This window comes from Oryctolagus cuniculus, chromosome 18 (genome assembly GCF_964237555.1).
Source record: "Oryctolagus cuniculus chromosome 18, mOryCun1.1, whole genome shotgun sequence".
NCBI classification, from domain to species: domain Eukaryota; kingdom Metazoa; phylum Chordata; class Mammalia; order Lagomorpha; family Leporidae; genus Oryctolagus; species Oryctolagus cuniculus.
In genome coordinates, this window is record NC_091449.1 from 56,218,521 (window position 1) to 56,231,384 (window position 12,864).

At 42.0% G+C, this 12,864-nt stretch overlaps 1 protein-coding gene across 13 annotated transcripts in view; it reads left to right on the forward strand.

The window, feature by feature from the left end:
• Positions 1-12,864, forward strand: part of HYDIN (HYDIN axonemal central pair apparatus protein) — a 421,089-nt gene that overhangs the window by 189,908 nt on the left and 218,317 nt on the right. For all 13 annotated transcript variants that reach the window (XR_011384090.1, XM_051847256.2, XM_051847253.2 and 10 more), the window contains 5 exons: positions 2,638-2,873; positions 4,963-5,063; positions 7,468-7,603; positions 9,720-9,884; positions 10,271-10,423. Coding sequence is in view for 12 of the 13 variants with exons in the window: in XM_051847256.2 (XP_051703216.2) it covers positions 2,638-2,873; positions 4,963-5,063; positions 7,468-7,603; positions 9,720-9,884; positions 10,271-10,423 (791 nt within the window). In the remaining variant the exon portion in view is untranslated. The remainder of the gene's footprint in view (positions 1-2,637; positions 2,874-4,962; positions 5,064-7,467; positions 7,604-9,719; positions 9,885-10,270; positions 10,424-12,864) is intronic.

Consider the following 12,864-nt stretch of genomic DNA (forward strand, 5'->3'; position numbering starts at 1 on the left):
TTTTGTTTGTGGAGATTTTTATTCCACTAGAAAAATTAAGACCATTGTCTAAAATATCCCATGAATACCAAAAAGTCTGTCAATTGTAATTTAGGTTTTGGTCTTGTATGTTGCTGGATCAACTCACTAGTCTCTTTGGTTAGGGAATATTCTTTGGAAGAGAGCTTGTGTTACAAATGATGTTCCAGGTTTTTAAAGAACTGGAATTTTTCCTTTGTGGCTTTATGATCTTTTTCTGCTCATTGCTTCAGGCCTTTTTAGGGACAAAAGGAAGCAGAATTGAACCCCTTGAGAATGTTGCCCTACCTCACTGTTTAAGTTCTGGGAGAAACATGAGGTGCCTTCGAGAATCCCTGAGACATTCTGCCCAATCATGTTGCTAATTACTCCAAAAAAAGGAAAGTCAAATATTGACTTTTTATCTAGTAGACAATAAAGGAAGGGAGCATAAAAGTCGAAAACTGTGAAATACTTGTATTTAGGTAGAATTGTAGATAGAATAGTCACAGGATTGGGAACAACCAGAAACCTAGGAATAACATTCTTATTAGTGAGCTCAGTCTTCAACAAACCAATATTCTCTTCCTTTTGGCTTCTTAACAAGCAGTATGGGGAATTACAGATGCTAGTACAAGGGATCATTCTAACTAGTAGCTTATAATTGGCTTTATTCTGTGGAAAAATGAGCAAGGTTTGGAAGACCCATCTGAATTTTTATAGGGTCAACTTTCCATAATGCACCTTACCTTCGTGGAACATTTAATCCAAAAATGCCCAGAGAAAACAAGGATGAAGCATCTGTAGTTCCAGAAGTCACTATTGGGCAAGTTCAGAAAAGTCAAATGGAGCGATTACATGATTGTGAATCTGGCCTTTTAACAGTAATGCTGCAATTTCGAGCCGGCGCCGTGGCTCAATAGGCTAATCCTCCACCTTGCGGCGCCGGCACACCGGGTTCTAGTCCCGGTCGGGGCGCCGGATTCTGTCCCGGTTGCCCCTCTTCCAGGCCAGCTCTCTGCTATGGCCAGGGAGTGCAGTGGAGGATGGCCCAGGTGCTTGGGCCCTGCACCCCATGGGAGACCAGGAAAAGCACCTGGCTCCTGGCTCCTGCCATCGGATCAGCGCGGTGCGCCGGCCGCAGCGGCGGCCATTGGAGGGTGAACCAACGGCAAAGGAAGACCTTTCTCTCTCTGTCTCTCTCTCTCACTGTCCACTCTGCCTGTCAAAAAAATAAAATAAAATAAAATAAAATAAAATAAAAACAGTAATGCTGCAATTTCTAAGAATAACCTTTCAAGTACACTTAATTGGACAGTTATTCTCCTTTTTTAAAAAATTATTTTTGCTTGACTTACACATAAAAATTATTATACATATTTGTGGTATACATGTGATATTTTGATACATGTAAGCATTGTATAATGTTTAAATCAGGGTAAACATATCTGTCTCCTCAAACATTTACCATTTCTTTTTGTTAAAAATATTCAAAATCCTCTCTTCTAGTTTTTTGAAATATATAGCACTTTATTTGTATTGATTGTTATCCTATTGAAGTATGCAACACCAGAACTTCTTTCTTCTATATGACTATAACTTAATACCCATTGATCAACCTTTCCTCATTCTTTTTCCATAGAGATCTCTTCTGAGTAGGTTGGCAGGTATGGTCTCACAGTGGAGACTTGACTGTGTTTCCTCCCATGGTCCTAATGTGAAGACAAAGGCTGAGTGGTGGGGCAGAAGCAGAACAGTTCAAAATACCTTCTGCCATAACAGTCGTTACTCCAGTAGACCAGTATAGTTTATTGTAGCAGGGCTCAAGGTAGAGGTACATCCAGTGTAAATAAGCATTTTTTTTGTTGTCTTGTGGTTATAATAATTCTCCTTGCTCTGAAAGTGGCAGCAGATAAAATGACCGCCTAAAGAATCCAAGATCAGAGCTCAGTTGATTATTTGTCGGGCAAGGAAGATCCACATCTCTCAGGAAAGGAGCATGAGGCTCCCTGAACTGAATGCATGAGGGCTGATAGAACAGGACAAAGCAGCTTTGTCCGTGGAAGGCAAAAACCAAGGGCTTGGTTTCTGGTTGGCTTTGAGGCCAATGGTAAGACCTCTCTTGGGAGAGGCCATTATCTGATATTGTAGCATCAACTCTGAGGGCAGGATCTCAGATAGGTCCCGGACAGCTTCTGTCATGTCTTGGCAGGCTCTGGGTCACATGTCTCCTTCCACACCTGGCAAATAAAAAAAGCTCACATAATTTTGTGGGTTTGTTTAATCTGTGTTTTTATTCAGAAAAAGAAATGCAAAATATACTTCTGCAAGACAACTCAGCAAACTAATAATAAAGGCTGTCTCTTTGGAGGGGCCTGGGTGACAATCAAAGGGTTTGTTTTCTATCTACAGTTTAATCTGCTACATAGCAATTACGTAGTGTATAGTCACTGAATGAAAACACAGCAAAAGGATGAGTGATGCATGTTATTGGAAGCAATATTTAGTGCAAGTTGGAGTTAAACAGCATTGAATTGCATACAAAGTTTATTCAAGAGGTTTGGCAGTTACTAGGAGACGTTGAGGGTCAAGAAAAGCCCTCAGGGGACTTCTGTTTCTTACCTCATATTTGTTTTCCAGGGTTTTCTTACACTTTGATGTGTTCACTCAATAATACTTCCCTGGTTCCCGTGACCTTCAAACTGCGTATCCCTGGGGATGGCCCTGGCCGTCAGAGCATTTCAAATTGCGAGCTGTGCTCAGACAACAAAAGACCATCTTGGACCAAGGAAGAAGCACCCACCATGAAACCACAGGAATTCACCATCACGCCCAACTCTGGCACCATCCGCTCCCAGGGATTTGCAGCTATCAAGGTAAAGTGTGCAGCCTTCCCGCACACGTGTTACACAGCCAAGCAGCGGGACTGTGAGTCACTGGGATCCCCTCCAGCGTTCACTCTGTTAGGGCCAGTGTCAGGGGAAGGGAGTTCCTGTGAACTCAAGTGGAAAAGCAGTCCTGTAGTGTAAGAGAGGACTGCAGCAAAAGAAACCAGGCCCCCGTGCTTTGGGCCTAGAAACTGACTGCTCCGGTGGATGCACCATCTTCGCCGGAACAGTGGCTTCTGGGCATCTTCTAGTGAAAATGCTGCTCTCCACTGAGCACCCTTTGGCACTGATATGAAACAGATTTAAGAACTCAGTGATAAATAGGTTCTTCTCCGCTTCAGACTCAGATCCTCGAAACCAATAAATATCTGGATTTATGCAAAAGATGATATCCAGCTTATTACGACTGATTCTCCAGTTACGACAACTTTTAACACGAATCTAGGCTGTATGCTGAATACAGAGGGGTGATGCTAAGAGGGCTTTGTGCTTGGCTCCACAGGAAGGGCGGGGAGGAGGCAGCTAACTCCCCCTTCCATGCTGTGGCTGAAATCAGGACCTTGCAGTACCTTGGCCATGGCCTCCCAGGGCTGCCAGCAGGATTATTTCACAGTTAACCTGGTTTTAGCTGTCTCCCATTACTTTTGCTCCTTCAAACAGTTAGGTCTAGCAATATTGAAGGCTACTAAATTGAAAAGATTTTATACTTTCTGGGAAAGAAAAAGAGATAATACTTCACAGCTAAGGTTAGTCATTTTCTCTTCAGTCGGTACCATCGAAAATTGAATCCAGTAATCATTTTGTCCCTACAGATTTTTTTTAAGGCTTTCTAATATCTCACCTCAAATCTACTCATCCTAAATCTCCCCTGGGAGATCCTGCTCTTCCAAGGGCGTCTCACAGGCCTGGTGAGGTTTGATATCCTCCTATATCACTCCAACTTCTCAAGACTGTCCACTGTGGCTCTCCTGATGAGTGCTGCGGCACTGAGTCTTTATTTTTTTACTCTCAGCCTTATTGTCTCCTTTCTCCCCCACTTCTGGATGGCACAGGAAGATGCTAGAAAACATAGCATCTCTGGCAGCCTTGTTCCAGAACTACTTGTTGTTCTTCTAACCACAGCCCCGATATAGAAGCAAAGGGTTACAGCCACACTGGGATGCTCTCTATCCCTCCAAGCCTGGCCAGTTTTCTTTCCAAATCAATGACTTCATCTTCATTTTTCCCTTTATATTTGGAAAAGCTTTCTCCACGCTTCAGTTTTCCCCCTTGATCTGCACTTCAGCCAGGTCTGTGTGGACTCAGATTTGCATCCAATGATTCCCTGTGCAACCAAAACATTTTTAATTAGTACCTGATGCATAATTTATGGACAGAGAAGCCCTAACCCATGCCAGAAGCTGTTTTCTAGACTTACAAGTATCTCTTCCAGTACAAATCATTTCAGTGCAATTAAAAATTGTAACAAGGCTTTCAGAAGTCTCACAGCAGTGGATAAGAATGGAAGCGTGTTCTGGCCAGATGCTGTCTTCAGATAGGCCGTTCTTCAGCACTGCTATTCCCTGCTCTACTAATGAATACAGGAAAGGGGGCAAGATTTTATAAAACAGATTAATTGATTTCTTATGCCATCTTTCTGGAACCGACATGGTTATTTCCATTTATTTTTACGTAAGACAAGTTTCATTGTAGTGTTTTGTCAGTATATTGAGTTTTCATAATTCATACAGCCCAGAGGTATAAGGAACGATTAACATTACCATGATTAAAGTATGTGTAATCTTCTTGTTCTTCCATGGTGGTTTTTCGTCTGTGCAGGTGGATGGCTTCTTTGATAAAATATCTCAGAAATGAACAAAGCTATTGTATGAAGAAGCCATTTGGTTCCTCACCTGGCCTTCGAAAACACTCACCATGCCCCGACCCCACTCGTTCAACTGAAGCCATAAAAGGCCGCGTGTCCAGAAAGCACGGGGAATCCACACTGACCATGGGGGACCTCCCCTGCTCCCTTCTCTCCTGTGTCGAGAGGGAGCTGGCCTCGTAGAGGAACAACGCTTTGCATTTCTCTTTCCAGGTGACCCTGTGCTCCAACACGGTGCAGAAGTATGAGCTGGCACTGGTGGTGGACGTGGAGGGCATTGGAGAAGAAGTCCTGGCACTCTTAATTACAGCCAGGTATCACTCATCTGCTTTCTCTCTTCCAGAGCCCACCCCAAGCCACCAGAAACGGGCCACCTCCCAGGAGGCAGCTCCCTTGTCAGCCAGTGCACACTGGCTTTTATTCTGCCTTCCTGGGAAGGGAAACTGAACCTGATATGCAAAGGACAAAGGTCCAAAGAGCCAATGTTTCTAAAGCACCTTCCCTGGAGCTAAGAAGAGTCGCGTGTGCTTTGAAGAATGCTAAGAACAGTGCTCTCTAAGGGGTCTGACTTTCAAAGCATGTAACTGGAGAGGTTTTAGAAGGAAGAGAGAAAGAGTTGTTAGTTTTATTTTCTGCATAGCTCTCCAGAGTACACAGCAGGAGAGTGCTGCTGTCACTCCTGTAGTGGAGGATCCGTTGAGCCAAGAGGTTCCTGCTCCAGAATGCTCTTACTGTGATTGACATATCAGCTCCTCAGAACCATCACCCACTTTTCCCGAGAGAGAGAGCGCGCATTGAGCTGTGCCATTTGCTCGCTGTGTCTCCTTGACCCCGTTACAATTTTGCCAATGGTGGTGACAAGGGCAGTGGTGTCACCCATTAATGATGACAGGATCCTGAATAAAGCCATGAGGCTACACTCTTCCCAAAGAAAACAGGGTCCAGATCTGGGACTTTCGAGTATGTGTATGAAAATGCTATCTATAGGAAACAGAGAAAATGACTTAGTAAAATTGAGAATGCTAATGTGTCAGTCTTGAACTCTCGAACTTAGTTCTTTCTTGAATCTTAGAGAGATATATCTTAAAGAAGGTACAGATAGGCTGCTTGGTGGCAAGATAATAATTGTCACCATTTCATGTGTCTTAGGCTTCAATGAAGACAAAACATAATTGCCCTAAAAGAACTTGAGTTAGGGTTGGGAACATACTGTCTTGCTTTGACTTATTTAGTATTCCTTTAAGACCTAATTTATTTGTTTGTTTCCCTGGAAGATCTTTCATCTGATCCTTTCCATATTCAAGTTTGCCTTTTACTCTAACCTTGTGTTTCTTTTCTCCATAGGCTTGTTCAGATACTTTCGATCCCCTTTCCCATACAGAAATCAGTAGGAAATCCTGAATTAAAAAAAAAAAGACATAAAAAAGCCTACAAAAGCTATGGGTTTCCTACTAACATCTACTCTGTGACCTAAGTCCAATATTATAAACTATCAGTCACAGTGTTTCAAGCAGTAAAGGATTTGCTTTAGGAAGGGCATTGGGTCAACTGACAGTTTTCATTTTAGCTAAAAATGAACAACTCGACTCATTCTAAATCACAAACTTTGGGGACACAGAGAGCCTCTTTCATGAAATCACTTTTGGTATAATCTGTAGGAACTGCTAGCTGACTCTCAACAGAAGAGTTGCTTTTAGAACTTGGACCTGAAGTGACTTGAGAGAGCCCGCAGAGAGGGCTCATCATGCCCTCTGCCACAGGTTCACTTCCTCTTACTGAGTATTCACGTGGTGATGGGCCATGCCCTTCAATCATATTATCTCCTGGATTTTCCCCAATAACACAAGAAGAGCAAATTATGTTAATATTAATACCCAGAATTACCTTCATTTTACCTCTGGGGGAAATGAGACTCCAAGAGAGAGAAAGCAACTTGCCCAAAGTTGCACAGGTTGTACTGGTAAAGCCAACATTTGAGTGAGCTCCCTTGAATTCAGAAGCCAGTACTCTTCACCGTTGTGTTACATATTACAGCGATGACATACAGCAGGTTGAACACTGAGAGCTACAGACACAAAAGAAAACACAAGTCACCTAATCAAAGACCAACTGCAAACACAGGGCTGCAATTCCTGTCCTCCCTGCGCATGACTCCGCCTCCGTCACCCCCCCGCCACACCCCCTCCCTATGGAGAACCGCAATCAGGGTGCCAGTTCTGGGCCAAGCAGCTGCCTGAGCCTCCCCATCCAACACAGCTGTTGTGCATAGAGTTAGAATTATTACCATTATTTAGATAATGTGAACTGTTGCTAGTCCTTGGGGGACTTTCTGACTGCTCCAAAGTGTCACAGCTGGTGAGGACCTCATGCTGATGGCATTGGCCCTGTTTGACATGGATATAGATCCACTACTCTAAGGAACTTGCAACACGGGGGCCCCTTGCCAAAGGCCAAGTGTGAAAGAATGATGGAAATGTTAGTCATTACCCACCATACTCCATTTAAGGAGTCCTGCTTCTAGTCCTGTTTTGGTTAAAAAGTGGTGACTGGGTGGGGATGAGGAATGGGGAGAGGGATGGCAAAAGAGATTTGAAAATGATTAATGTAGTTATTAAAGAAAAACTACTGTGTGACAGTGACAAATGTATCTAACTTGGGACTCCGTGTTCAATGTGTAAACAAGCTCTCTGTTTTGAATTGATGGACTCCTTCGAGCAGGTGTATTGTACCTACCCTCCGATTGGTTGATGAAGAGGTGGACTTTGGGCGCTGCTTCCTCAAGTATCCATATAAGAAAATGATTCAACTTGTCAATCACAATGATCTCCCAGGATACTACGAGGTCCTGCCTCAGGTGAGTCCTTGTTTTTTGGTGTTAGTGTTTCTACCATTAAACCCCTTCAATGAGAGTGATCTTTCTGAAGAGCCATGTTCCTGAACACATGACCTTATATAATTCTGATTTTTAACCCTCAAATAATGTGGGGATGGGGTTATAAAGCCACAGCTGGATTACCATCTGCATGAGTGAACAGCTGCAGGTGTAAACGGTTGTTAATTTCCCAGGGAAATTGCCCTTGCTAAAGAAGGGAAAGTGTCAATTAAGCCAACAGGCAGAAATGCACCTGCAAATAATTGCCTATGAATTAACCATGCATGAGAAATTAGCTAGGGTTTTCATTTCTGCCCATGGCTGTGACTTGAACAGCAGCACTAAGATATAGCAATGCAATATTTATAAGTGGACTTGTTGGACCAAAAGGCTAGAGGCAATACAGGAATGAGAAAGGAGGAATTATCCTTTAACGTTTTATGAAATGTATCTCTGTTCCTGTGCCTTGCCACCTGGCTAGGTGGGAGACTAGGCAGACTAGGTAGAAGATTCAGAAAGCTCTGTACCCTCTGCAGTAATGGAAGGTTCCTAATGAGATACGGCTTACCAAGAATGCATTTGGGTCTAAAACTTAGTTGTATAAGTATAGTACTCTAACATAAATTCATGCAAAACAATCAAGTGGGGGGTTTTGTGGCTATAAATTCAATGTGAATTTAAAGAGCAGTATGGGGACTACAGAATCAATGCAGGTTTAGGCTGCATCACAGAAATACAGCTCAAAAAAGGACATAGCCACTGGTCAAACAGTCAGCATTTCATCTTTTCATCTTCAGTTCTTGTCATGACATTTTTATAACCAATTCAAGTTTTGAACCTGGACCCTGGAAGACTGGGATAAGATAACTCCCTTTCAGTAGTCAAAGGGCTGTTATGTAAAAGGAGTTAGAATTATTCTGTGGGCTTTTCTGAGGTAGACTCAGAAGCCAAGCGTGTAGCTGATGGAAACTGCATCCCACACTCAGAGCACGCTGGCCCTCATAGTCATCTCAGGATCTCAGAGCAATGCCGCCTCTGGTTTCAGAGCTGCAAAAAGGGTGAATTACTTGCCCTAAGTGGGGGATGTAAGGGAAAGCCAAGCACTCAATAATCAAGATGCATAATATTTTCATGCCATAATTTAAGAAATTAAAATTAATCGAAAGAATGTATAATTAAAAAAATCATCAAAACGTGGATGTAGATGGGACCAGTATTACTGTTTTCTCCTTTTGCCACAGGCTTCAGTAGGGTTCGTGCTGCACAAGGTGGTCAAGTTAGATTAAGAATGTTAGGCCAGACCAGATGTGGAAAGGGCACAGGGTACTCCGGATGTGTGCAACCTGCATGCTGTGGCTTTGTCCCAAGGAGCTGAGGTACTCAGACATCTTTCTGGGAGTTGTGCAAGCTTATTTGACCAAGGGATGTTTAAAACTTCATTTGTTCTTGCTGCACAAATGCTAGTACTACACTAAAGAACACCTCTCCTAGGAACACACATTGGGAAGTGGTAGATGACATTCATTCATTCATTTCCTCATTAAAATACACACACACACACACACACACACTGAGTATATGCTTTGGGCTGGAAAGTGGGTGTATAGCGAGGAGAGGTTTCCGGCCCATGGAGAAAATGACTTGTGGATGGTTACAGTGTTGGTCCTCACATGCTGTGGAAAGAACTTCACAGGATGCTCTCTACCACTACCCTGGAGCATTGATCACACCTGGAGGGGATCAGGATGACTGTGTCAGGTAGATAGAGGGAACGGACATTCTAGGAAGAGGGGCCACAGGTGTACATGGTTGGAGATGGCAAGCAATATATGTATTCAGGTCACCCCAGTGGCATCTGTTGACGGAATGCAAAATGACAAGGTGGTGGGAAATGAAGCATGAAGGCCAGAGGCCAGGCTGAGAAAGTTGGCAGTGCAAGGCTACTGCCCTGAACCAGTTCACACTGTGGAGAATGTCTGCATCTTGAGCACTTTGGATTTTTGGCCTTGTGCACACTCCACTTAATTCTAAATGAATGAGTGTATTTGTTTTGTACCATGCGTGGCTTGCTCACCCCCTGGCTTGTCTCTCCCACCAGGTGTATGACAGTGCTCCTGGTGTGCTGCTTTCCAGTCCCACCCCTTGCGGGGTCATCCCTCCCCGGAGCACCATGCAAATACCACTGATCCTGGAGACCCAGGTCATCGGAGCACACAAGTCCACAGTTTACATCTCCATCTTTGGGAGCCCAGACCCTCCTGTGGTGAGAACCAATTTTCTGAACTGCAGTTTAAGTTACTGGACGCTTTGTCAAACATTTTGAGCTTCCTAATTTAAGGCATGTGCCATATTCAAATATTCTGATTGCTTCTAGTTTTAAGTTTTACGTTTCACTCTTCAGTAGTAAAATGCAAGTGCTATATTACTTAGGAAATCTGTTTGCTGATACATCCAAACGTACTCAAACCCCACATGGCCATCCACGCATCCCATATACCTTAGCAGTGGGAAGGGATGTCACTTATCCTAAGAGGCCTTTTATGCCTCTGTTTTTAATGAAGGGGATAGCTGGAAGTTTCTATTGTGATTGATTTTAAAGGCCAGCCATTTTCACCTGTTCCTATATTCTTTCTCTCACGTGGAACACAGGTATGTTACTTGAAGAGTGTCGGGGAAGGCCCAGTTATCTACGTACATCCCACTCAAGTGGATTTTGGGAATATCTATGTCCTTAAGGACTCTTCCAGAATTCTCAACCTGTCTAACCAATCCTACATTCCCGCATTATTTCGGGCACGCATGGTGAGTGAGTCATGTAAACACAGTTTAGGCTTACGGGCAGTAGCCCAAATTTTGCAACAAGTCTTTGAAAATTATTATCATAAGCAGGGATTTGCAAGGTTAAACTGCATTAAACCATGACATTCGCATGTCTATTTCCTCTTTATTATGATCCTTTTGTTGATTAAGAAACACAGTGTGCATGTCTTTTGGTAAACAAGCAAATACTTTGCACATAATCCCAGTTTGGGAAGATGCTACAGAGGTCATCCAGCTTTCCTAATGAACTGTACCTTAATCTGATCCCAGCCCTCCAAAAATACCTCCTAAATATCTCTGTAAGAGTTTCCTTTCATTTGAATCCTTTGGCCACAAAATTGTGTGTTTACTCCATTTTTATTCTTTCTTCCTTCAAAGAGCATTTTAAGATAATTTGTGACTATGTATGAAATACAAGATAGTATTTGCCCAAAGCAGGGTTTAAAAAGCAAAGCAAAGATAGATACAAAAGGATCATAAAATGACTTTAGAAATGAGTTTGTCTCATTTCTGCATATTTCATAATGACATTAAGACCTGCTAGACTTCTATAAGCTAATTTTTTATTTTTTGTACCAGAATAGAAATAATATAGTCTTTTGAAGAATTTAGGAATTTCTAATGTAGTAGTTCAAAATATTCTTTCTTTTATAAATAGCTTTCTAAATTTAAATATAAGATTAAGTTGCATAGCCCTCCTGTTCTCCAATTGCTGAAATTTGAATGACAGCTAACATTTAGCATCAGCATTTGTCATATATTTCTGAAGAATCAAGTTATCAATTTTATAAAAGTCACTCTCAGGAGGAACAGGATTGTAGTTTTCTGATGACGTGTGACAGCTCACTAGAGACACTGGTCCCAGTTAACAGTCATTTGTCATTATCATTATTCACCTTTTATTATCATTTTTGTCACTCATGAAAGGTAGCCATTTTAATGTATAATCACTGATCTTTTTAACATATGGTTCTGATACAACCCCAATCTTGCTCCAGCACCCTGTGGATTTTGTTTAAAGAATATTATTTAATATTAATTAATTAATATTAATATAAAGAAAAATCCTACAGAAAGATACCTCCACTCGTCTTTATCATTAATTCATGTATTTTATGGAAAGTACAGGGTATTGGTGAAGAGTGGTTTCTTCCCGGTCCGGTACAGAGTCGATGGTGGGAAGGAAGAGTCAACCAACCCATGTAGCACAATGTGGATGGGCACAGGAGGGGCTGAGTGGATTTTGGAAGAAGGAAACAGGCAAAAAATCACAAGAAAGCTTAAGGACAAACACAGCAACTGTTCTCAGCACCTCTACTTTCATTTTCAAGTTTCACCAGGTTTCCCTTTCTATGGCAACTTTTGGACTTTTTTTTTTTTTTAATAAGCACATCACAGATCCATTGGGTTTTTTGTTGTTGCTTATTAATATAGTGTATAACAAGGAGAAGTCAAAAGGTTTGTGAACAATTAAGTTTAAAGCTTATTTGGATGCAAAAAAAATTCGAAATCCATGCATTGTTTTTTTCAGAATACACATTTTCTATGTGCTTTGTGAAGCCTCCTTGTATATTGAGTGACTCAGCAGGCCATTCACTGGGACTTTTTCTTTCCCACAAAGCTTTCATGATTCCATCCTTAGATACCTCAGTGTCACCTTAAGTCACCAGGCCCAGGGTCCAAGGAGCTAAATGTGTGATGTAATGGTCTACTGCAGGGTGTGTTTTGCCCTCAAGTTTCTCTTGAAAAACTGCTGCTCACTGAGTTGTGGCATAAAGTAGTTTCCGCTGTAGTTCTCATCAAACTCCTTTCATATTTCAGCCGGGCTTGCTGTTGGATTTCCTGGTAATTATGATATGTGTTAACATCATAGAAATTGAATTATGCTAACTTAGACATTAACTGCAGTGGAAAGAAACTGATACACCATTTATTACATTTCAACTTGATATATGGTCCCAAAGCTTCAAACTTGTTCTTACAGAAAGTATTAAGCGCTAGGAAAGTGTTCCAATAAATAGTTGTTTGTTCTGTAGTTAAATCTACCGCAAATTCAGACGCAGGAAGCTCTTCTCTTTCCTTGCTGGCTATCCTACAGCCGGGCTCACTGTCTCTCCACGCACGGCCACCCGTCACGGTGACCACTGTGATGAGATTCTCCTTTAGCAAGAAACATCTGTGCATATCAGACAGGGGGGTTAGCAGACAGGAAGCTGAAAGCCCACCTTCACAGTGATGCTGGGGAAATAAATGACACTTAGAGGGATTCTGAATTTCTCCAAAATAAATGCTATGCAAAAAGATAAATAAATAAAAAAACAGACCTCTTCATATACTGTGGAATGAAGAATGAAGATGATATTTACTTTGTTCCTTTAAAGCCTAATTTATTGTAAGCATAAAAAAAGACTGATTATTATGAG